The sequence below is a fragment of the Bos taurus genome, chromosome 10 (genome assembly GCF_002263795.3).
Source record: "Bos taurus isolate L1 Dominette 01449 registration number 42190680 breed Hereford chromosome 10, ARS-UCD2.0, whole genome shotgun sequence".
Lineage (NCBI taxonomy): Eukaryota > Metazoa > Chordata > Mammalia > Artiodactyla > Bovidae > Bos > Bos taurus.
Window position 1 is genome coordinate 10,081,003 of NC_037337.1, and position 26,838 is coordinate 10,107,840.

At 40.2% G+C, this 26,838-nt stretch overlaps 1 protein-coding gene across 3 annotated transcripts in view; it reads right to left on the reverse strand.

Annotated features, from left to right (window-relative positions):
* DMGDH (dimethylglycine dehydrogenase) overlaps positions 1-26,838 on the reverse strand; it is a 77,985-nt gene that overhangs the window by 16,179 nt on the left and 34,968 nt on the right. For all 3 annotated transcript variants that reach the window (XM_059890254.1, NM_001205545.2, XM_059890255.1), the window contains exons 10-14: positions 26,522-26,687; positions 25,958-26,088; positions 24,020-24,237; positions 22,227-22,384; positions 19,681-19,740 (exon numbers count right to left, since the gene is read on the reverse strand). In XM_059890254.1, coding sequence (XP_059746237.1) covers positions 19,681-19,740; positions 22,227-22,384; positions 24,020-24,237; positions 25,958-26,088; positions 26,522-26,687 — 733 coding nt within the window. The remainder of the gene's footprint in view (positions 1-19,680; positions 19,741-22,226; positions 22,385-24,019; positions 24,238-25,957; positions 26,089-26,521; positions 26,688-26,838) is intronic.

The following is a 26,838-nucleotide window of genomic DNA, read 5'->3' on the forward strand; positions in this document are numbered from 1 at the left end:
CAACATCCATTGGATCATAGAAAAAGCAAGAGAGTTCCAGAAAAACATCTACTTCTGCTTTATTGAGCACATCAAAGCCTTTGACTGTGTGGATCAAAACAATCTGTGGAAAATTCTTCAAGAGATGGGAATACCAGACCACCTTACCTGTCTCCTGAGAAATCTGTATGTGGGTCAAAAAGCAACTGTTAGAACCAGACAGGGAACAAACAACTGGTTTCAAATTGGGAAAGGAATACATCAAGGATGCATATTGTCACCCTGCTTATTTAACTTATATGCAGAGTACATCATCTGAAATGCCAGACTGGATGCAGCACAAGCTGGAATCAAGATTTCCAGGAGAAATACCAATAACCTCAGATATGCAGATGACACCACCCTTATGGCAAAAAGTGAAGAAGAACTAAAGAGCCTCTTAATGAAAGTAAAAGAGGAGAGTGAAAAAGTTGGCTTAAAACTCAACATTCAGAAAACTAAGATCATGGCATCCAGTCCCATCACTTCATGGCAAATAGACGGGGAAACAATGGAAACAATGGCAGATTTTATTTTTTTGGGCTCCAAAATCACTCCAGATGGTGACTGCAGCCATGAAATTAAATGATGCTTGCTCCCTGGAAGGAAAGCTATGACCAATCTAGACAGCATACTAAAAAGCAGAGACATTACTTTGCCAACAATTGTCTAGTCAAAGCTATGGTTTTTCCAGTAGTCATATATGGATGTGAGAGTTGGACCATAAAGAAAGCTGAGCATCAATGAACTGATGCTTTTGAACTGTGGTGTTGGAGAAGACTCTTGAGAGTCCCTTGGGCTGCAAGGAGATCAAACCAGTCAATCCTGAAGGAAATCAGTTCTGAATATTCATTGGAAGGACCGATGTTGAAGTTGAAACTCCAATACTTTGTCCACTTGATGTGAAGAACTGACTCATTGGAAAAGATCCTGATGCTGGGAAAGATTGAAGGCAGGAGGAGAAGGGGATGACAGAGGATGAAATTGTTGGATGGCATCACTGACTCAATAAACATGAGTTTGAGTTAACTCCAGGAGTTGGTGATGGACAAGGAAGCCTGGTGTGTTGCAGTCCATGGGGTCATAAAGAGTCGGACATGACTGAGTGACTGAACTGAAGCTAACCTTGGCCCTGACTTGGGAAGATTTAAAGTGGGATGATAGCAGTCCAGTCTCATTTTACTTGCCTGTCCTCCCAAGTTTATAGGCTTTATTATATAGTTATTCATTACAAATGAGAAAGGAAAATGTGTCTGAAGGTAAGTGCTGGGATTAAAATTGGTATCTTCAGAATGACCTGGGAACAGAACTGTATTTCTTAATGAGTCACTACCAAATTAACTATATAAATAGCTGTTAAAGTCTTTGAGAAACATTTCTGGGGCACTGAAATTATACCTTAAAATAGTTTTGGCTTATATTGTTAATCTATTAATTTTTAAAAAGCAATGAGTCATTAATGCAGTCACCTGTGATATATCCTAAATATAACATCCACACAGATGAAAACATTAAGTGGATTTTAAGTGAAATGTAATTAATCATCTCTCTTTAGTTTTATTAAAAACACACATATTACCAAAAAGCACATGGAAATGAAATCAATTAAACCAGTATATTTAGGGTTGGGATTCTCAGAACAGTGGAGGGTTTTCACACATGTAGCTAAAGTGAACTTGAAAAGAGCAGTGGAAGGAATGTTCTGAGATGAAGTCAGGGTGGTGGGCTCCTACAGACTGGGAAAGAAACGTTAAAAACCTTCTTTTCTGTTTCATACATTTGGAGTCAAAACCCATCAGAAAATTCAAAGCAGTCATCGCTGTGATTTAACTTTTGGCCAAGATCCTTTTAAAAGTTTCCAAAAGCATAAGAGAGTCAGTGTAACACACTGGGTTTCAAGATAGTCCATTTGGAAACCAGGTATAGCACTAGTGAGGGTCATACCCTGGCGTTTAGAGACGTGGGGAGTGGCAGAGAGCCCGCTCAGCACAGCTACCACCAGTCACAGAGCAGAGACGGAAACCACGGTAACAGACTTCCGCCACTGCCCCTTAACACATTCCTGGAAAATTCCTATTTAAAATGACGCCAGGAATCACGCATTAAAAACAGTACTCATGGGACTCCCTTTGGAAAGCACGTGGCCATGACTAAACTAGTTCAGTTCATTTCAGTTGCTCAGTCGTGTCTGACTCTTTGCAACCCCACAGACTGCAGCATATCAGGCTTCCCTGTCCAACACCAACTCCCTGAGTTAACTCAAACTCATGTCCATTGAGTCGGTGATGCTATCCAACCATCTCATCCTCGGTTGTCGCCTTCCCCTCCTGCCTTCAATCTTTCCCAGAATCAGGGTCTTTTCAAATGAGTTAGTTCTTCACATCAGGTGACCAAAGTATTGGAGTTTCAATTTCAACATCAGTCCTTCCAATAAATATTCAGGACTGATTTCCTTCAGGATGGACTGGTTGAATCTCCTTGCAGTCCAAGGGATTCTCAAGAGTCTTCTCCAACACCACAGTTCAAAAGCATCAGTTCTTCGGCACTCAGCTTTCTTTATAGTCCAACTCTCACATCCATTCGTGACTACTGGAGAAACCATAGCCTTGACTAGACAGACCTTTGTTGACAAAGTAATGTCTCTGCTTTTTAATATGCTAAGTTGGTCATAACTTTTCTTCCAAGGAGCAAGCATCTTTTAATTTCATGGCTGCAGTCACCATCTGGAGTGATTTTGGAGCCCCCAAAAATAAAGTCTCCCACTGTTTCCCCACCTATTTGCCATGAAGTGATGGGACCAGGTACCATGATCTTAGTTTTCTGAATGTTGAGTTTTAAGCCAACTTTTTCACTCTCCTCTTTCACTTTCATTAAGAGGCTCTTTAGTTCTTCTTCATTTCCTGCCATAAGGGTGGTCATCTGCATATCTGAGGTTATTGATATTTCTCCCTGCAATCTTGATTCTTGCTTGTGCTTCATCCAGCCCAGCATTTCTCATGATGTACTCTGCATAGAAGTTAAATAAGCAGGGTGACAATATACAGCTTTGATGTCCTCCTTTTCCAATATGGAACCAGTCTGTTGTTCCATGTCCAGTTCTAATTGTTGCTTCCTGATCTGCATACAGATTTCTCAAGAGGCAGGTCAGGTGGTCTGGTATTCCCACCTGTTGAAGAATTTTCCACAGTTTGTTGTGATCCACACAGTCAAAGGCTTTGGCATAGTCAATAAAGCAGAAATAGATGATGTTTTTCTAGAACTCTCTTGCTTTTTTGATGATTCAACGGATGTGGCAATTTGATCTCTGATTCTTCTGCCTTTTCTAAAACCAGCTTGAACATCTGGAAGTTCATGGTTCACATACTGTTGAAGTCTGGCTTGGAGAATTTTGAGCATTACTTTACTAGCGTGTGAGATGAGTACAATTGTGCGGTAGTTTGAGCATGATTTGGCATTGCCTTTCCTAGGGATTGGAATGAAACTGACCTTTTCCAGTCCTGAGGCCATTGCTGAGTTTTCCAAATTTGCTGGCATATTGAGTGCAGCACTTTCACAGCATCATCCTTCAGGATTTGAAATAGCTCAACTGGAATTCCATTACCTCCACTAGCTTTATTCGTAGTGATGCTTCCTAAGGCCCTCTTGACTTCACATTCCAGGATGTCTGGCTCTAGGTGAATGATCACACCATCGTAATTATCTGAGTCTTGAAGATCTTTTTTGGACAGTTCTTCTGTGTATTCTTGTCACCTCTTCATAATATCTTCTGCTTCTGTTAGGTCCCTACCATTTCTGTCCTTTATCGAGCCCATCTTTGCATGAAATGTTCCCTTGGTATCTCTAATTTTCTTGAAGAGATCTCTAGTCTTTCCCATTCTATGGTTTTTCTCTATTTCTTTGCACTGATCGCTGAGGAAGGCTTTCTTATCTCTCCTTGCTATTCTTTGGAACTCTGCATTCAGATGCTTATGTCTTTCCTTTTCTCCTTTGCTTTTCGCTTCTTTTCTTTTCACAGCTATTTGTAAGACCTCTCAGACCGCCGTTTTGCTTTTTTGCATTTCTTTTTCTTGGGGCTGATCTTGATCCCTGTCTCCTGTACAATGTCACGAACCTCCACCCATAGTTCATCAGGCACTCTGTCTATCAGATCTAGTCCCTTAAATCTATTTCTCACTTCCATTGTATAATTGTAAGGGATTTGATTTAGGTCATACCTGAATGGTCTATGGTTTTCCATACTTTCTTCAATTTAAATCTGAATTTGACAATAAGGTGTTCGTGATCTGAGCTACAGTCAACTCCCAGTCTTATTTTTGCTGACTGTATAGAGCTTCTCCATCTTTGCTGCAAAGAATATAATCAATCTGATTTCGGTGTTGACCATCTGGTGATGTACCATGTGTAGATTCTTCTCTTGTGTTGTTGGAAGAGGTTAATTAATTATGACTAACCTATGGTCCTTATAACGAACTAGCTTTCTCTGGTCATTTGTCAAATACCATGTGCATCTATGTTTGTCTTAACAGTTAAACTGATAAAATCACATACTGGGTTTGTTCCATTGAGGGAATGGATCTGACCAGCCCACCACCCCATCAAAACAAATTATACCATCATTCATTTCATTGTCACACGATTAGAACCATACAGGATTTAAGCAGGCAGAAAACTTAGTGCAAGGTCATTTTTTATATAAGAAAATTGAGACCCAAAGTTAAGGTTATTGCCCAAAGTGACAAAGTGAGTTAACACCAAACCTCAAAACCAGGCTTCCCATTGTTGATTCCTTTTCCTCTTGGCAGAATTTTATAACACTCCATGTAAGTTTATAATAACCACAGTTTTCCTATCTCTTTATTAGCAAAATATTAAACTATGAGTGTAGCAATTCCAGTCTGTTATTATTGGCTAGAAATGAATATTCTCATATTCATATAGTTTTTTATTCTTTACTCTTGGCATATTTAAAACAAAAAATTCATCTAGCATTTTTCTAACCAAAACTGCTAATCAATTAAGCATTCCTTCTTGATAAAGTCTGATACAACTAGAAAAGGGAATCTATTAACCAGAAGAAAAGTGTGGATACATTAAAACCTGGAGAAAATAATTAAAATATGACTCATGAGCCAGGCCAATAATTAGGTTAATTAGCATCTGATCCAAACTAGATGTTTCAAAATGAAAATAGCATTCATTGTGTGTGTTTAATGACTTTTAATAGATTCAATATTAAAGAAAATTGTACTTTTCAGTCTTTGAGTCTTTTGATTCACAGGAAAACAGGGACATGAGCTTGTGGCTTTGTCAAATGTACTTTTTTAAAAATTGGAGCATAGTTGATTAACACCGGTGTGTTAGTTTCAGGTGTACAGCAAAGTGCTGTACTCCGCAGTTAAGCAGAGGTACTTTCATGCTTAACCGCATTAGCAACAATTAGAATACCAAGGTTTCATAACAGCTCATCTCTCTAGACTATAGTGAAGAACAATTGCCTATTTGGTGTTTTAAGTGGAGCACTCAAGCCTAAATGCAAAGTAAATGATTTTTAAAGAAAATACAAAGAAATAAAGCTAGGGTCTTCAAAAACTGAAAGGGTTTGATCTAAAGTTGGTTTTCCATAAAAGATTTGATTAGATTCCATTCAACAAGATTGGAAGAGGCCTAACATTTATTGAGGTATCAAATGTTCTTTGGCTCATCTAATATTATAACAAATTTAAAAGGTGGATGTTTTCTTCATTTTAGAGATGATAAAACTGAAGCACTTCTAGATTAGGCAACTTGTTTATTTTAGAACCAGTTGGTGGCAGAGCCGTGGTTCAAACCCGTCAAATACTTACTAAGACTGTGCAAACTGTGGCACACAGCCTCTGTCCTCAGGAGCTCAGAGTCTTGCTGAGGAGGCAGCCAGTATTATTGGGTGTGAAAATATCATAGTAGAGGTAAGTACAGGGTGCTATAGAAGGGATCCCAGAACTCCCCTGGCTTTAATTGCCACCTACATATGAATGATCCAAATCCATACTTTCAGAGCAGTCTCCAAACTCACGTGCTCAGCTGCCACTGAGACTCTCCACTTGGCTGTCCCATAGCCGCCCCCCACATCTCACAAGTCGTTCCAACCTCTCAATCACACCCCACCTGTGTTTCCTAGTTCATTAACAGGATCCTAGATCCTATTTTCCACTCCCTTCACAAACAGTCCTTCATGTGGTCTACATCCTACCTTCTTATCATCATTCATACCTCTTTCTTCTCCATCCTGTGGCCACTGCCTTAGTTGAAGCCCTCAACATCTCTCCATTGGATTGCTTCAGTTTGGGAAAATGATCTCCCACTTATCAGAGTAAATCCCTCTTAATCTGTTTTCCAGCACTAGAATGTCATTCCTTGCACAAAATCCTTTAAAGTCTTCTCAGTGTCTCCAGGATACACTCCAGACTCCCCAGCCTGGCAGATGAGACCCTGCATGATGAGGTCCCAATACTTCTCTGGCATTATCTTCATCTGCTACATGCCAGCCCTGATAGGTGTTGGGGATAGAATGCTGAAAATGTATTTTGTATTACCAGAGCCTGTACTCAAGAAGATTATATCAAAAGATCAAGAAATATGAACGAAATAGTTGCAAGCTGTAACACATCCTATAAAGAAGATGTAGCTACAAAATTTGTTTTAAAAATTATCAAATAAAACCCAATAACATCGAAACACATAATACATCATTACTACATGGATTTTATGGCAAAATTAAAATTGGGTTAACATTTGAGAATAAATGCGATTCATCATATAACAAAGTAAAAAAGAAAAGCCATATGATGATCTCAATGGATCCAGAAAAAGCACTTGTCAAAATCTAATATTCCTAATTTTAAAACAAAACAAAACACAAAACTTCTAGTACTAAAAACAGAAAGGAGTCTCCTCAACCTGACAAACAGCATCTATGAAAACCCTACAGCTTTCTCTATGAAAAACTTACAGCAAACAGCATACTTAATGATGAAAGACTGATGATGATGATGAATGTTTTGCATCTAAAATTGGGAAACAAGATAAGCATGTCTGCTCTGACCACTTCTATTTGTTGCAGTTTCAACCAGTAGAGGTTCTAGCTGGTACAATAAGGTAAGAAAAATAAATGAAAGGCATCTGGGCTGCGATCCAAAAGTCTACAAGCAATAAATGCTGGAGAGGGTGTGGAGGAAAGGGAACCCTCTTACACTGTTGGTGGGAATGCAAACTAGCACAGCCACTATGGAGAACAGTGTGGAGATTCCTTAAAAAACTGGAAACAGAACTGCCTTATGATCCAGCAATCCCACTGCTGGGCATACACACTGAGGAAACCAGAAGGGAAAGAGACACATGTATCCCAATGTTCATTGCAGCACTGTTTATAATAGCCAGGACATGGAAGCAACCTAGATGTCCATCAGCAGATGAATGGATAAGAAAGCTGTGGTACATATACACAATGGAGTATTACTCAGCCATTAAAAAGAATACATTTGAATCAGTTCTAATGAGGTGGATGAAACTGGAGCCTATTATACAGAGTGAAGTAAGCCAGAAAGAAAAACACCAATACAGTATGCTAACGCATATATATGGAATTTAGAAAGATGGTAACAATAACCCTGTGTACGAGACAGCAAAAGAGATACTGATGTATAGAACAGTCTTATGGACTCTGTGGGAGAGGGAGAGGGTGGGGAGATTTGGGAGAATGGCATTGAAACATGTATAATACCATGTATGAAACAAACAAACAAAAAAAGAAAGATGTATATCTCAGGAAGACTTTTTATGAACCCAGATTCTTACATTTTCCCATACGTAGAAATCATTCTAAAATCATTAACTGATATATCTGTGTCTTGTGACTAACAGTGACCTTTTACTGAGATGTATGCTTGACTGCATGTATTTCTTAACCCTAAATTATATATTAGGGCTTCTCCCCTACTTCCCCCCAACAGTTCCCTCAGATCTACAGAGAGGCTATTTCCTAGGCTATAGCTCTCATAAATTCTCTGAATAAAACTGAAACCCACAAAAAAAAAAAAAGAAAAAGAAAGAAAGGCATCCAGATTAGAAAAAAAAAAAGACAAGAAAGGTTTTATTTTCATACACACAATTGTAGAAAATCCAAAGAAAAAATTTTTTTAAAGTACTAGAACTACTAAGTGGGTTTAACAACATTGCAGAATGTGAGATCAATATACAAACCCACTGTTTTCTACATACTAGCAACAAACAACTGAAAATTGAAGTTAAAAATTTACAAGTCGCTCAGTCATGATCAACTCTTTGCGACCTTATGAACTATAACCCACCAGTCTCCTCTGCCCATGGAATTCTCCAGGCAAGAATACTGGGGTGGGTAGCCATTTCCTTCTCCAGGGGATCTTTCTGATCCAGGAATTGAGCCCGAGACTCCTTCATTGCAGCTGGATTCTTTACCACCTGAGCCACCAGGGAAGCCCACTATCAAAATACAAAATACTTAAGGATAGATCTGTAAAAAGATATGCAAGACCCATAAACTTCAAAACATCATTGGAATTAAAGACTACCTAAATAAATGAAGAGATATACCTCATCATGAGCTGGAAGACTTGAACTAACCTATAGACAGGATGCAATTCCAATCAAAATCCCAGCAGGCTTTCTGATTCATGGAAATTCAAGGGACCTAGAATAGCTAAAACAACACTGTAAAAAAACAACGAAATTTCAGGGCTATCACAACGTAATTTAAGCTACAATAATGAAGACAGTATGGTATCCTCATCAAGAAAGATAAATAGATCAATACAACACAATAGAGTCCAGAAACGGACCTAAACCTATATCAACAAATTTTTTTGGACAAAGGTACAAAGGCAAAGTAGTTTGAATATATAGTCTGTTTCAACAAATGGTCCTGTAAACAATTGTATGTCTATATGCTAAAATATAAACTTCCATTCATACATTTCATCAGATAGAAAAATTAACTAAAACTGAATCACAGATCTAAATGTAAAAAGATGGCAGAACCTGTAGAAAAAGATAGCAGAGAATCTTTGTGACTTTGGGTTAGGCAAAAATTTCTCAGATACAACATGAAAACATGATCCATAAAGGAACAAACTGATAAGGAGTTTAAACATTCAAAAATTAAAAACTTCTTTTTGAAAGTCACTATTGGACAAATGAAGATATAATACACAGCCTGGGAAAAAATATTGGCAAAGTATGTACCTGACAAGGACTTGTACCTAGAATGTATGAAGAACTTTCAACACTCAAAAATAAGGGAAAAAACGAACCCAGTTAAAAATGAGTAAAAATTTGACCAGATGCTTCATGAAAAGAGAGACAGGAATGGCATAAAAAAGATGTTAAGCATCAAGTCATTAATGAAACAAATTAAAACCATGATAAGATACCACTACACATCTCTTAGAATAACTGAAGTTAAACAGGCTGATCACAGCAAGTGTTTGATGAGGATTTGGAGAAACTGGAACTCTCATATACTGCTGGTGGGAACATAAAATATAAAAACTGGTATATCACTTTGTAAAACAGTTTCTTAAAAAGTTGACATATCCCTTTCATTTTATCCAGCCATTCTACCTGTAGGTATTAATTTGAGAGAAAAGAAAGCCATAGTCCATACAAATACTTCTACAAGGATGTTTACAGTCAGTTTTTTGGTAATAGCTAATCTTCTACATCTCTACTTCTACATCTCTATAATCTTCTGCTTCTACATCTCTATAATCTTCGACTCATCTCACACACTAGTAAAGTAATGCTCAAAATTCTCCAAGCCAGGCCTCAGCAATACGTGAACCATGAACTTCCTGATGTTCAAGCTGGTTTTAGAAAAGGCAAAGGAACCAGAGATCAAATTGCCAACATCTGCTGGATCATGGAAAAAGCAAGAGAGTTCCAGAAAAACATCTATTTCTGCTTTATTGACTATGCCAAAGCCTTTGACTGTGTGGATCACAAGAAACTGTGGAAAATTCTGAAAGAGATGGGAATACCAGACCACTTGAACTGCCTCTTGAGAAATCTGTATGCAGGTCAGGAAGCAACAGTTAGAACTGGACATGGAACAATAGACTGGTTCCAAATAGGAAAAGGAGCACGTCAAGGCTGTATATTGTCACCCTGCTTATTTAACTTATATGCAGAGCACATCATGAGAAACACTGGACTGGAAGAAACACAAGCTAGAATCAAGATTGCCGGGAGAAATATCAATAACCTCAGATATGCAGATGACACCACTCTTATGGCAGAAAGTGAAGAGGAACTCAAAAGCCTCTTGATGAAAGTGAAAGTGAAAAAGTTGGCTTAAAGCTCAACGTTCTTCTGAACTAAGATCATGGCATCCGGTCCCATCACTTCATGGGAAATAGATGGGGAAAGAGTGGAAACAGTGTCAGACTTTATTTTTCTGGGGTCCAAAATCACTGCAGATGGTGACTGCAGCCATGAAATTAAATTATCAATTTAATTTAATTTATGAAATTAAATTATCAATTTAATTTATGAAATTAAATTATCTTACTCCTTGGAAGGAAAGTTATGACCAACCTAGATAGCATATTCAAAAGCAGAGACATTACTTTGCCAACAAAGGTCCATCTAGTCAAGGCTATGGTTTTTCCTGTGGTCATGTATGGATGTCAGAGTTGGACTGTGAAGAAGGCTGAGTGGCGAAGAATTGATGTTTTTGAACTGTGGTGTTGGTGAAGACTCTTGAGAGTCCCTTGGACTGAAAGGAGATCCAACCAGTCCATTCTGAAGGAGATCAGCCCTGGGATTTCTTTGGAAGGAATGATGCTAAAGCTGAAACTCCAGTACTTTGGCCACCTCATGCAAAGAGTTGACTCATTGGAAAAGACTCTGATGCTGGGAGGGATTGGGGGCAGGGGGAGAAGGGGACGACAGAGGATGAGATGGCTGGATGGCATCACTGACTCGATGGACATGAGTCTGAGTGAACTCCAGGAGTTGGTGATGGACAGTGAGGCCTGGCGTGCTGAGATTCATGGGGTCACAAAGAGTTGGACACAACTGAGCGACTAAACTGAACTGAATCTTCTACAATTATGCTGAATCTAGGCTCAAAGATTATGAAAGTTCTTCATACATTCTAGATACAAGTCCTTGTCAGGTACATACTTTGCCAATATTTTTTCCTAGGCTGTGTATTATATCTTCATATATCCAAAAGAGTATATATTGTATGATTCAATTTATATAAAACTCTGAAAAATGCAAAATAGTCTGCAGTGATGAAAAGTTCCCTGGGGCCATGTAGAGTGTAGGGAAGGCTGGGAGTATGGATTACCAAGGGGCAGGAACACACTTCGGGGATGAGGGGTGCATTCACTGTCTTTGAAGTGGTGATGCTTTCATGAGTACAGACTTGCATCCAAACTTATCCAGTGGTACATTTGAAATATGTCAACCACTCCAGTAGTCTTGCCTGGAGAATCCCACAGACAGAGGAGCCTGGTGGGCTACAGTCCATTGAGTCACAAAGAGTGTGACATGACTGCAGCACCTTCGCATGCATGCAGGAAACTGTTAAAATAATTAAAATAAAGGCAACCTAAAGAATTACTTCAATTAATTCCTAGCCAAGGGTTCCCATACATTTCCAAATTAGAAAATAATTAGCTAAATAGCATACTTAAGACTTTACAATGGAAACAGAGTTTTATAACAGAAATTGGATATATGAGGATAAGGCTATGGTTTTTCCAGTGGTCATGTACGGATGTGAGAGTTGGACTGTGAAGAAAGCTGAGCACCGAAGAATTGATGCTTTTGAACTGTGGTGTTGGAGAAGACTCTTGAGAGTCCCTTGGACTGCAAGGAGATCCAACCAGTCCATCCTAAAGGAGATCAGTCCTGGGTGTTCATTGGAAGGACTGATGTTGAAGCTGAAATTCCAGTACTTTGGCCACCTCATGCGAAGAGTTGACTCATTGGAAAAGACTCTGATGCTGGGAGGGATTGGGGGCAGGAGGAGAAGGGGATGACAGAGGATGAGATGACTGGATGGCATCACCGACTCGATGGACATGAGTTTAAGTGAACTCCGGGAGTTGGTGATGGACAGGGAGGCCTGGCATGCTGTGATTCATGGGGTCACAAAGAGTCGGACACGACTGAGTGACTGAACTGAACTGAACTGAATGATTCAATGGGTGTTAGTTTAATATACTCTGACACATGTTTCAAGGATGATAAACTAGATCTCAAACTCGATTTCATTTCCTTTTTTCTTTCTTCTCTTTTTCCCTCCTTTGTCTTTCAGCAACAGAAATGGGTAAGAGACTAAGGATGGCTTAATTAGAATGATATAATCATGCAGCTCATATAGATAACATAGCAGTCTCCAAGATTGCTATAACATAGAGTCTCCAAGCACTCTGCAAGGTGGTACTGCATAGAATCTTAGACATGAAAGGGAGCCTTTATTTTACAGACTAGCAATCTCAGTTGGAAAATTAAGTTAAATAGCTTCCCCAAGGTCACAGAGCTAGAATTTAGTGACATTTTAAAAAATTCTGTTAAAAACAAGATTTGGGACAGAATTTATTAACTGGTAGGCTTCCTGGTGGCTCAGTGGGAAAGAATCCCCCTGCTATGCAGGAGACACGGGTTTGATCCCTGGGTTGGAAAGGTCCCCTGGAGAAAGAAATGGTAACCCACTCCAGTACTTGCCTAGGAAATCCCAAGGACAGAGGAACCTAGCCGGCAACAGTCCATGGGGTCACAAAAGAGTTAGCCACAACTAAGCAACATATTAACTGGTAGCCAATCATCTGACCAGGCTGTTTTTCCACTTTCCTGTTTATTCACTGGACCATAGCTGGTATGAGGTTAAAAGAACTAAAACAGTAGTTCTCAGTCTTAGTTCAGTTCAGTTCAGTCGCTTAGGCATGTCCAGCTCTTTGCAACCCCATGGACTGCAGCACACCAGGCTTCTCTGTCCATCACCAACTCCTGAAGCTTACACAAACTCATATCCATTGAGTCAGTGATGCCATCTAACCATCTCATCCTGTGTCGTCCCCTTCTCCTCCTGCCTTCAATCTTTCTCAGCATCAGGGTCTTTTTCAATGAGTCAGTTCTTCACATCAGGTAGCCAAAGTATTGGAGTTTCAGCTTCAGCATCAGTCCTTCCAACGATTTCCTTCAGGATGGACTGGTTGGATCTCCTTGCAGTCCAAGGGACTCTCAAGAGTCTTCTCCAACACCATAGTTCAAAACCATCAATTCTTTGGTGCTCAGCTTTCTTTATAGTCCAATTCTCACATACATACATGACTACTGGAAAACCCATAGCTTTGACTAGATGGACTTTGTTAGCAAAGTAATATCTCTGCTTTTTAATATGCTATCTAGAGTTGGTCATAACTTTTCTTTCAAGGAGAAAGTGCCTTTTAATTTCATGGCTGCAGTCACCATCTGCACTGATTTCGGAGCCCAAGAAAATAAAGTCTGTCACTGTTTTCATTGTTTCCCCATCTATTTGCCATGAAGTAATGGGACCAGATGCCATGATCTTAGTTTTCTGAATGTTGAGTTTTAAGCCAACTTTTTCACTCTCCTCTTTCATTTTCATCAAGAGGCTCTTTAGTTCTTCACTTTCCGCCTTAAGGGTGGTATCATCTGCATATCTGAGGTTACTGATGTTTCTCCCAGCAATCTTGTTTCCGGTTTATGCTTCATCCAGCCTGGCATTTCTCATGATGTACTCTGCATATAAGTTAAATAAGCAGAGTGAGAAATAACAGCCTTGACGTACTCCTTTCCCAATTTGCATCCAGTCTGTTGTTCCATGTCCCGTTCTAACTGTTGCTTCTTGAACTGCATACAGATTTCTCAGGAGGCAGGTAAGGTGATCTGGAATTCCCATTTCTTGAAGAATTTTCCACAGTTTGTTGTGATCCACACAGTCAAAGGTTTTGGTGTAGTCTTCATTGCATAACAAAAACAAGAAACCAGATCCTAACCCTAGGGTTGATCCAGTTGGTTTGGGCAGGTCTCTGACTTTGTGTTCATCAAAATCACACGGAGAGACACTATTGCTGAGTTTGATTTGGGGGGTTGGAATGGTGTCCAATAACTTGAATTTCAAATAAATCCTGAGGTCACACTGATGCTGCTGGTCTGTGAACCACACTTTGAGAACCCCTGAGGGTAAGGCATCAGGTAACTTTTCTTTAAGTTCTCCAAGATAGTAATGTTTAGACAGTTGAAAGTCACTTACCTAAAAACAGTCATTCTCAATCTTTCTTGAAATCACCTGGGGAATTAAAACAAAATAAAAAATACTGCTGCCTAAGTCTCTACCTTCTATTTTAATTGATCTGGGGTACAGCCTGAGTGTTGAGGTTTTTTTTAAAAGGTTGCAAGATATAAAGGAATGATATTTCAGGTGATTCTGATGTGCAGTCAAGACTGAGAGTTGCTGAAAATATTCTGCTTCCTCAAATCCTATTACCATTTACCTAAAATATCCCCAGAGCTGGGTACTTCCACCACTATAACATAAGAGAAATTCCTTTCTAACTTGTTGTCCATGAACAATGATGAATTTCCAGTTTGATGTTTTAATAATGCTAATATTTATTGAATACTTGGATGTAGTAGGCCTGGTGGTAAGGGTTTTGCCTCTTTACCATCTTTTTGTTCCACTTTGCTCACTGAACGGTTAGGCTTTGCTCACGGAATGGTTAGGCTTTGCTTACTGAATGGTTCAGTTCAGTTCAGTCACTCAGTCGTGTCTGATTCTTTGCGACCCCATGAATCGCAGCACGCCAGGCCTCCCTGTTCATCACCAATTCCCGGAGTTCACCCAAACTCATGTGCATCAAGTCGGTGATGCCATCCAGTCATCTCATCCTCTGTCATCCCCTTTTCCTCCTGCCCCCAATCCCTCCCAGCATCAAAGTCTTTTCCAATGAGTCAACTCTTCGCATGAGGTGGCCAAAGTACTGGAATTTCAGCTTCAGCATCAGTCCTTCCAATGAACACCCAGGACTGATCTCCTTTAGGATGGACTGGTTGGATCTCCTTGTAGTCCAAGGGACTCTCAAGAGTCTTCTCCAACACCACAGTTCAAAAGCATCAATTTTTCGGCGCTCAGCTTTCTTCACAGTCCAACTGTCACATCCATACATGACCACTGGAAAAACCACAGCCTTGACTAGATGGACCTTTGTTGGCAAAGTAATGTCTCTGTTTTAATATGCTATCTAGGTTAGGCTTTGCTTACTGAATGGTTATGCTTTAAATCCTTTTTCCTCAAAGAGACCTTCTAATTTCTAGAAGTAATATTGTCTTCCAATTTGGTGTTAATAAATATTACATTTTTTAATTGGAGGATAATTGCTTTACAATGTTGTGTTTCTGCAGTACAAGAATGTGAATTAGCTGTAGGTATACATATATCCTGGAGGAGGGCATGGCAACCCACTCCAGTATTCTTGCCTGGAGAATCCCCACGGATGACAGGCTACAGTCCATGGAGTTGCAGAGTCGGACACGACTGAGCAACTCAGCACAGCATAGCACATGCATATATCTCCTCCCTCTTGAATTATGTATCACATTTTATTCTGTTTCTACTGGTGAGAAACTCAAGACAGGAAGAGAGGGAGAGACAGAGAAAAGGCAGGGGGCATTTTATGAGGGGAAAAAATCTTCTGATCTTAATACTTCACCCTTAGTATTCGATCCTCTGTGGCCCTTGGCTGGGGTTTTATAGATTCAGTAATTCCAAGAGGAAAATTCCAAGAACACTTATGACTCTGACCAAAGGCAGCTGATTTTCCTTTTGCTTTTAATTAATGCACTTCTTTCATTTCCAGCAACAACGAAAAACCACTAACTTTTTTCCCCAGAAAGTAACTTCCTCGGGAACAAATTATAATACTATTAAGCACAATGATATAACTTGCTTCAGGTCAAGGGGTTTTAGACTTCCCAGGAAACATTCAGTATTTACATGTCTCATAGCACTTCCCATCTCTTCAAGAGATGGTTCTGATACATGTTATTGCACAACCCACCTCATGCAGAGAATTAATTTTAGAATCAAGGTTAAGAATACATCCTACAGCTTTAGTTCTTAAAGTTCCGCTCATTTCAAGCTTCATGAGATCTAAGAGCCATCAGGAGCCACATCTTTAATTTTTAGACCTGTGGTGTAGCAAAGTGTTCAGCAAATAGTCCTTAATAAATGTTGACTAGATGGATGAATGTGTACACACAGGTGTATTTGCTTCACATAAGCCGGCACCACTGGGAGACTGACTCGGAGAGCTTTAAGAGTTAAGGAAGACAAATGCCATCTTTACGATCTAAGATTTCTTCAGTGCACCAATTTTATCTTCCCTACTTTGGTACCAGTTTTGATAAGAACACAATTCACCCTAATGAGGCTAGCGTATGTCCTCACTCACCCATCTTCCTTCTTAAAATGGCCAAAGCAGCTATTCTGATCCTACCACAAGATACAAAATTCATTATAACAAAAACATGACTGGGGGAGGTACTGACTGACAAAATGTAGCCATGCAAATTCTGTGATACATGTTGCCAGAAAATTTGGGGGCAGTTTTTCAAGGCTGATAAGCTCTTTATAGAGCTTTCCCTGGTGGCTCAGCGGTAAAGAATCCGCCTGCCAACACAAGAGACTTGGGTTCAATCCCTGGTCTGGGAAGATCCCCTGGAGAAGGAAATGGCAACCCACTGCAGTACTCTTGCCTGGAGGAGCCCATGGAGCCTGGCATGCTACAGTCCATGGGGTAGCAAAGAGTTGGACACAACTTACCAACAAAATAACAACAACAAAGCCCATTACAAGAAAGGACCTGGCTGAGCAAGTGGTGGGTGAGAAAGCACTCACTGCAGCGAGGTCAGAGTTCAACCTGGGCCACACACGGCACAGCACCTGGGTCACTTCTCTGTGCTTCAGTTTCCTCATCCTCAAATAAAGAGGTGTAGGTATCTTCCTAGCTCTGATACAGCCTGCATTTCTGTATTTGTCTTCATGTTATGGCATACACAGTCATTGTGCAGACACAGAGGGGCTAAGCAGGGAAGTCTACGTATTTGCTTTGCAGGGTTAAAAAAAGAAAGAAATTATTTATAATAATTGGAGAATGCCAGGATCTGGGGGGTTGGTTTTGTTTTAAATACAAATGTTCTCCTATATTTGCTGCTTTGGTTTTCATATAACATCAGTTTCTGAAAGCCATATGGACTTGCATTATATTATTCTTTAAAAGGTATGAAACCAGGCTGGGTAACAGCCTGGCACAGGAGCCAACTTATCAAGTGGCACGGTTCAGTTTGTAATATAAGTAAGTTTTCCAGGAACCTGTTTTGCACTAGAGACTGCTATGGAACCAAGATAAAATTGTTGTGAAACCACCAAACAAGCTCAAAACAAAGCTGATGCAACCTATTCACCTGTCTTGGAAATTAGCAAGCATTGCTATGGTTAGGCTGAAGCCCACTAACCACCTGAGTTATGCATCTGAAAAACACCGGCTTGATTAGGTCCCGGTCCTTGGACCTTCACCCGGTGAAAGCATTAGAAATCAACTTTATGACACCCAAATGAGAACAAACGATTCAGAAATCATAAAAACAACATAAATCAAAGTCACTATCCATGAAACAACTAACTTAGTTCTAAGCTGAGATTTGGTTACTGAACTAATTTAAAGGAACTAATAAACATGCAAGTCACACTACACCTGCTTATAAATCATAAAGGGAGTTTTAAAAATCCATTTACAACATGAAGAGACTGTCTGTGCCTTATTCCCAAACAATAATACCCAAATACTGGAGCAAAGAAGTCAGTTATCTATTTACCTACTGGTGACCAACAACAGAAGTTTAGTGCTTTCAGGAGTCAGGCCATTTTGATCCTTAGTTTTACATGGCTAAACCAAGACTTAATGTTAGAAGAAGGAGCAATCTGCTGCCAGGGTCTGCCCGAACTCCAAGAACCTGCTTTCTCTGGTCTGGAAGCAGATGGTACATTGTAAAAACAAAAGTTATGGGGAAAATGTACAGAAAGATAGTCCCTTTAAAATCCTTTAAGAGGTTCTTTTTCCTAAAATCTAATGCCATAAATATACATGTTTATGTTAATATCTTAGCTTAAAATTTGGAACTGATTCGGGGCATTAAAAAAGTTTCCTTAGCCTGATTCATATTCATGTGTTCACAGATTTCCATGGAATGTGAAAACAGCTTTTCCTTTAGCTGATTAACACCTAAGGCAGGACAGGACAGGAATTTTGGAATTCTAACAAATATCCTAAACAAAGACAGCTGCTGTCCTTATCCTTCAATATCACCACTGACTACCTCCACTAAGTTCTCATACAGTAACTAAGACACTGCTTAATATGTATCTGAATCAGCTCAGGCTGCTATAGCAAAATAGCACAGATGGAGTGGCCTAAACAACAGGAATGTACTTCTCACTGTTCTGGAGACTGGTGAGTCCAAGATCCAGGGCCAGTTTGGTTCCCCTGTGAGGTTCTTCTTCCTGGCTGGCAGATAGCCACCGTCTTACTACATCCTCACACGGCAGACAACAAGCTCTGATCTCTCTCCTTCTCATAAGAACATTGACCCCAATGTGGGGACCCCAAGGATGATGTCACCTGACCCTAATGACCTCCCAAAGGCCCCACCTCCAAATAGCACCACGTAGGGGTTAGGACTTCAGCATATGGATTTTGGAGGGACATAATCACTTAGTCCATAATGGGATAACCTGGTTTATATTTGTAGGATTTGCAATAGGTGAGCTAGACTGTAATAAACTGGTCTCATAATAGGCTTTTCCACAATGATTGTACAGGCTGGTGCGTCTCAAACTTTAGGTGCATTGGAATCCCCTGAAGCTTGTTAAAACACAGAACACTTGGCTTGACCTCTAGGGATTCTCATTTAGTAGGTTTGAGGTTTGAGTCAGTTCCTCATTTAGTAGGGAACTAAGGATTTGTATTTCCAGCAAGCTCCCAGATGATACTGATGCTATCTGAGAACCACTGATGCAGGTTCACTTTAGAATGTCAGCATCAGTTATGACTCTGTGGGCCTGTGTTGTCTCCTCAGTAATAACTTTTATGCTGAACATATTTGAAATGTGTCAGTTGCTCACACACAGATGTTGCAAAGCACAATGCGCAATAAGTAGATGGACAGATCTGCTGGGTGAGGCTGCTTCATGCTGCTGAGCACCCAGGAAGAGTCAATTAATGCAGTATGTCTCATCAGCTAATTGTGACTTCACAAGTCACCAGGATTTACAAGACAGCCTGCTGACATCTTATCCTTACTGATTTTTATCTTAGAATTTAGATTTGGTTTTCAATGTTGATGGATTCTTGCATCAACAGGCACATACATTAGAATCATTTGAACTGATATCAAATTTTGACAAAGCTTAACATGAAGCACTTAAGCAATGCTTACTATTTATGTTCAACTCATTTGCCCTAAAGTAACACTTGGTTAAATTTTAAAGCATGGCTCTGTCATGAAACAGCATAGTTTTAAGATTTATTTCAAGTACACTTTGGAATGTAAACATACCTTATTTAGTTTTACAAAAGATTCCAGTCCAGCTTCCAAGGGATTTGTATCACAGTTCATCTAAAAGGGAAACATGCATTTTAAATCTTAGATGAGTATAAGTGGTTTTAGTAACATCACTTTCATATTTATTTTTTAAAGAGAATACTTTTTCATTTGAAATATATGGATAGACAGATAGACATAGATATAGATTGTGAACTGGCCTCTAAAGTAATTTTTTTAATCTAAAATTCAAATGTAGCCTTTCAGCAAATACTGTTATTTTAATAGCAAATTAGATGCTAAAATTCCCAGCTTCCAAGTTTCCCAGTTTCCAAGGCTCTTTTGGTATAATAAACGTCTGAGGGATGCCACAACAATGATGTTCTTCCCAGAAACAAGATTCTCATAAGCTTTTACCTACTAATTCTGCATAAATGTGATTTGAAACATTATTAAGTAATTTATTTATCTTGCAATCATCCAGAAATCAGGATAAGTGGAGGAAAAAAGCATATGGTAGGAAAATAGTTTCCACAGAGTCCAGGAGAGGGAAAAGGGAAAAAAAAAAAAAGAGAGAGGTTGAATTTGGCTATCATTACAATACACTTCAAGGGGAGCTAAAGCCATTATTTGGGACTAGACATGATTTTTGTTTGTTTTGATGTCATCAGTCTCTTTTGCACCAAGAGAACTGATCTAAACCCCATGAAAGGTAGCCAAACTTAAAAGAAAACACAGCCTTTGCATGACCTAGATGTGTAATATAAATTTGTTTTACATGATATAAAATTTGAACTCATATTTCCTAGTCAATTTGAGCAACTCTAAGATTACTTTTTACCTGCTCAAATTTTCAAAATTCCAGAAACAAGATGAGAATTTATTACTTAGGGTTTTCTCAGTGTCTCACCCCAAACCTCATGCTTACTAGAGCACGCGATACCATCTTGTTGATTTTAAGATGTTGTCCTTACCACACTGACATTTCTAAAGCCCGCATGTGTTTTATGATAAAAAGTCTACTTTTAAGACAATATTTCATTGATTAAAAAAAAAAGTTTCAGAATTTCAGGAAAAAATTTTAAAAGTCCAGATACTTGATTGCTGTAATAACGCTAGAGGGCGTGCTGGCACCGCTGGGAAATTAGAGGGGCTGGGATGGAGACAGAAGGAAATGAAAGGGGGAGAGCAGAGAAACGCTGCTCATTCCTTGTGGAGAGTGGAGGCAGAGCTGTCCTCTCCGTCTCTCCCTGCAGCAGCGTCCTCTGAGGACCGCCCCCGACCCCGGTAGGCTGAGGATCCCTGCAACAGAGCACATCCTCTGTAAAGCAACAACTGCCCCAGGGCTCTTGTTCTTTCAGTGACTCCAGGAGGCTGTACTGTCCACCTCAAAACCCACTTTCTTCTGCCCCTGATCTAAATGTCCTAGGGACCCTGCCTGAGCTTTCAAACCCACTTTGCCCTCAAATTCACGCTTTATGTCCTAGGCACTTTGCAGATGACCTAATCTTGACAATAACTCTGTAGGATAAAGACTGTCTCTCTCTTACAGAGAAGTGAAGTTTCTGGAGGGTTAAGGCCACATAATATGTGGTAGAGAATACATTCAAACCCCAGAGACCCTACCCTGAAGTACACCCTTTACAAAGGTCCCTTATCTAAGCTCTCATACCTAAAACCTCAATGTATTCCAAGAAAACAGCTAGTGGACCTGAGAAAATTGAGATCTAAAGATAGTCTGCTGTATTGGAGATGAAATAAGAGAACGGAGTTTGAACCACTGTTTGGACACTTCTGTGCAATCTAGACCAAGTTGTTTATTGTTTCTTAGCGTGCTTGTGTGTATAACTCCCACCTCTTTGCCCAAGAATCACCAATAATACCCTCTTCAAGGAGAGCTGAGAAGGTAGATGACATCATGCCTATAAAAATGGTGTGTAACTACACAAACAGAAACCCTGAGTTCTCATTATTAACGGTGGGTGTGGGCTGGACCAGCACATTCCAGACCACCAACCTTGCCCCTCAGAAAGACAGCTTTTCTTGTTACTTCCCCAAAAGGTGCATAAGAAGAAGGAAATGATGATAGACAATACGACAGAGGAGAAGGAAGAATTTTGAAAGGTGGTCCTCAAATCCCACGGGGTAGACAGGCTCCCTTGGGGCAGCCAAAGTCAGCACACAGAGGCAGATGTCCAGGGCTCTCTGCCAAGCAAGGGGAATTAAGGCAGAATAAACATTACATCACAGTTTCCCTGAATTTGTAACTGGGAAATTGAGGAGAAAAACCTTTGTCCCTAATTAAATAAAGTTTTCAGGACTTCCCTGGTGGTCCAGTGGTTAGGACTCCATGCTTCCACTGCAGGTGGTGTGGATTCCAGCTCTGGTCAGGGAACTATGATTTGGCATGCTGTCCAATGTGGCCAAAAAAAAATTTTTTTTCTTACAATACATTCTTTCTCTTACAGTCAGAGCCAATGTTAACACAGTTAAACTAACACTTGCATAAAAATCAGATACAACACATGTAAAATTTTAATAAAGATGATAGCATTTCAAACCTCTGACCCCCAGGCTCTGAAAGCTTTTTCCAGTCTTAAGGCATTCATGGCATAGGTTCCAAAATTGTCAATTCCCTCCTCCTGGCCTGCATTCATGATGGCATCGTAAAGCGCTGCAGAATCTTCTCGTCTGTGGTACAGCTCCCAACCCAGCTCACCTGAAATACACCCACAAGGGCCACACCAGAGTAGGAATGACAATCTCTAGGTCTAATGTGCATTAGCTAAAACACATCAACAAATGAGAGGTTCCATTTCTGCAAAATAGACACTGTAGAGTGATGAAAGCTCGGTTCCCAAAAAAGTTGCAACCAAGCCGCACTGCAAAGGAGCCTGCCATATGACAGATGCTTCTGGGCCCAATACTGCCCCACCCCCCACACAGAGAGCAGCATTTAAGACAACTCAGACAATTCAGGACTTAAGCTTACCTCTCACCTTGGCTTCATAATGTTAAGTGAGGAATTAGCATGGCAAAGTTTATCAAGATAAGGGGTTCAAGGTTTAAACATCTCAACCCCCAACTCCTTGGCCCCAAATCGCAAGGCTTAAACATACAGGCCACTGATGACAATTATTCGAATGTTCAATCATTGAACTGTGGAATAGCCAGAGCTTCTAATGGCCCCCGCTTCCTCCTTCTCCCCTACTTGGTCATTTCATTCACCATTAGAACCACAGGCAAAAAAGAAAAGAAAATGAAACCCAACTCAAAGGGTAGGCTTATTTTTATTTTGCTTATGTTTTATTCTGGTCGCCAGTTTTCCAAGGTTGGGTGGAGGGAGGATGGGGAAAAGAGAAGCCTAGGGAAGAGCTATGGCCTTTATACTGTGTGCTCGCCTTGCTCCCCAGGCGAAGGGCTAACGGTGCGGTGCTTCTCCAGGACACGAGCACCACATACCCGAGTGAATGCTGGGCGCCTAGCACTCCTTCTGCAAAGGGACAAGGAGTCTAGAGGAGGTTAGGAGGGAGCCCAGAGAACCAGTGGGGAACTGGAGAGCATTCATTCATCCCTGTTTCTAGTACCTACTACGTGCCATTAGGTGCCAAGGAAGACTTCTCTAATGCACTTAGTCAGAAAGAAAGATGAACAGGGGTAATGCTTTAAGGGCAGTGCCTGACACATTCAAGATGTTCTCTAAGGGAGACCATTTTGAATTCTCCCACATGGAATCAATCCTAAAGGAAATCAATCCTGAATATTCATTGAAGGACTGATGCTGAAGCTCCAATATTTTGGCCACCTGGTGCAAACAGCTGACTCATTTAGAAAAGACGCTGATGCTGGGAAAGATTGAGGGCAGGAGAAGAAGAGGGTGACAGGGGACGAGATGGTTGGATGGCATCACCGACTCAATGGACATGAATTTGAGCAGCTCCAGGGGATGGTGAAGGACAGGGAAGCCTGGCATGCCACATGCAGAACACATTGGTCACTGTGGGTGACCCCACTGGGGTCACGGTGTCAGACACGACTGCGCAACAACAACACAGAATCAGCTGGCCTGAACATTCTGTCATCCCTTCCAGCTATTCCAACAACTATCCTCTTTGCACTTTCTCACCTACCTTTCTGAATGGTAGGCAGCTAGCTATGGGCCTGGAACCACAACTGGAAGTCTGCAGAATGACTTTCTCAGACTTAGAGTGGATAAACAGAATTGTCAGAAGACTTGGGCAGGAGAAATCATCCTCCAAAGTTACACTGAAGAGACTGAACATGTGTGTATGCACACATTTCCGGGTGCTTCTAAATTTTAGAGACTTACTCTAGGTTGTTTTCCAGTTCTTACCAGTATAAGATATCCTGATAGCAGTGACAGGAATGTTGGAAACCTTTAAAGACTTGGTTTGAAGAAACTTGAAAACATTATCACTAAGATCTTCAGAGGTCAGTTTCTGTAGGACCTTTCTTGAATATGGCCCTGCGACGCCAAGGACTCCAAGCTCATCAGTTATGTTTTTAATTTCAACATCATATCCACCTTTGATTGCCTCTTCCTCAATCCATCTACATTTGAGATTCATAAACACTGTGTTAAATCTTGCTGGAATAACACGTGTTGGTAACAGATTATTTCTCTGAAGATATACTGTGTGTCTAGAATTACCAGAAAATCCCTAGAGTGTCATTTCATATAATAAATTTTTAAACTTGAGGAAACTGAGTCTCAGAGATAGTAAATGATTCTTTTTAAGCTGCTGCTGCTGCTGCTAAGTCACTTCAGTCGTGTCCGACTCTGTGCGACCCCAGAGATGGCAGCCCACCAGGCTCTGCCATCCCTGGGATTCTCCAGGCAAGAACATTGGAGTGGGTTGCCATTTCCTTCTCCAATGCATGAAAGTGAAAAGTGAAAGGGAAGTCGCTCAGTCGTGTCCAACTCTTAGCGACCCCATGGACTGCAGCCTATCAGACTTCACCATCCATGGGATTTTCCAGGCAAGAGTACTGGAATGGGGTGCTGTGCTACCCACTTACAAATATGTGGGTGATTTTTCACAGTACAGAAGGATCCTTCCATTTAGACAAGCTCTGCCACAAAATTTTTTCAAACAGTGACAGCCCTACTACATTTAAACTAATGAGTCCATCTTGGGAAGTTAATTTAAATCCAAATTTTCTCTAATACCCATACATAGGAGACACAATCGTGCTGCGAAAGGTTAATAATGTGCCTGCCACCAGACACATGCTTGCTTTGACAATCACAAGGAGAAGATTAAAACTCTAAAGACTGGTTTCAATTTCTGAGTCTTGATTGGAAGCCAGTGAGAGGGTTTGCTTATAATTTACTGAGCAGTCCCTGGAGCTACACAAGTCTGTCATAAAACGATCATCTGGACTGACACAAAGCTAAGTGGCTAAGGTGGCTCCTAACGTATCTTGGAAAGGAGGATAGAATTTGCATCACCTTACAACTAGAGTGAGAGTCTGTTGGAGTAAGAGGTTTATCAAGCAACAATATTCCAAATATTCTTGAAATACTAAAGACAATATATTTTAGAGTAGACTAAATAGTAGACTGAAGATTTATGTGAAGGACAGAGTTGGCAAATCAATGATTTCAACGCCATGATGGGCCAGGGAGCACAAAGTATGGAAGAGAAAAAAAAAGAAAACCCTGAAGGCAACATGCTGCTGCTGCTGAGTCGCTTCAGTTGTGTCCGACTCTGTGTGACCCCGTAGACGGCAGCCCACCAGGCTCCCCCGTCCCTGGGATTCTCCAGGCAAGAACGCTGGAGTGGGTTGCCATTTCCTTCTCCAATGCATGAAAGTGAAAAGTAAAAGTGAAGTCGCTCAGTCACTAATGTGAACCGAATGTGAGCATCAGAATCAACAAGACTAACTTGAGCAGGTTACTTTAACCCAAACTTGTTTCCTCACCTGAAAATGGGCATAATAAACACCTTGCAGATAAATCTACTAAAAGAACTTACTGAGATAATGTGCAAAAACAGTTCTGACATATGAGTGATCCCTAGTAAATAGGAGCTAATATTATTAGAACCAGTAAACTCACTGGTTCACTTTACCTTTGGGAGGGGGGTGGTTATAGGGACCCTCACTTGAGTAATTTCCTATGACATGACATTTATTTAGAACAATAAGGTTTAAAGATTTTAAGTTGTATTTTCAATTACTGATTAAAAAGCCCACAAACATAAGCACCCTCGGTGCAAGACTGGATCAGTTATGATGCATATAGTTTTCTTAGTACATGTACACTTACCTAAGATCATGAAGTTCTGACCCAGAACCAGTTACTAATAGAAACTCCCCAGGAGACTGGTGAGAGACAGTCAACTCAGCATATACTCGACCTTTTGGTGTTAACATGTGACTTATATTTGTAAAACCCACCTACAGAAAAGAATAAAATCTTACGTATCCTTTCAACGCCATATGGAAATAAAAAATGTGGATGTCAACAATGTAAGACATCTGAATCTTTTATATCAATTGTGTGAACTATCTGTAAACCTAAACCCATTCATTTTGAAGTTTTCAGTTTAAATGATCGTTATAATTACTGATCATAAAAATTACATTTCAACCAAGCTGGGGGTTCCTATTGACACAATTAGACAAAGCCATATGATCCTTAGATAATAATTCAGTCAACAAAAATTTAAGTTTGAAAATTAGCTAGAATGCCCTTCACTAGTTGAAGAATTCTCATGTTCATACAGAAATCATTAGGTGAATTGAAATAATTTTTTGAAAATGAGGGGATAGAAAATGAAGCAGGCCAGGATCCTGGACCTTATACCCCTACCCCTATAATGTTATTTACCTTGGGAATAACATTTGCAAAGAGATGGTCCAACAATCTAATGGAGTCTTGGCCTTTGATGTTAAACTTGCCAAATGGTGACAGGTCAATCACCCCCACTCTTTGCATAACCTGCTGATACTCAGAGCCCACAGGCTCAAACCAGTTTGTGCGGTGAAAACTTGGCCTGAAACACAAAACAAGTTATTTGTTTTCAAAAAAATTCAGAATAAGAATATTTTTATAAGCTCTGTGTGCTCAGTCATGTCCGACTCTTTGTGACCCCATGGACTGTAGCCCACGAGGCTCCTCTGTCCATGGAATTTTCCAGGCAAGAA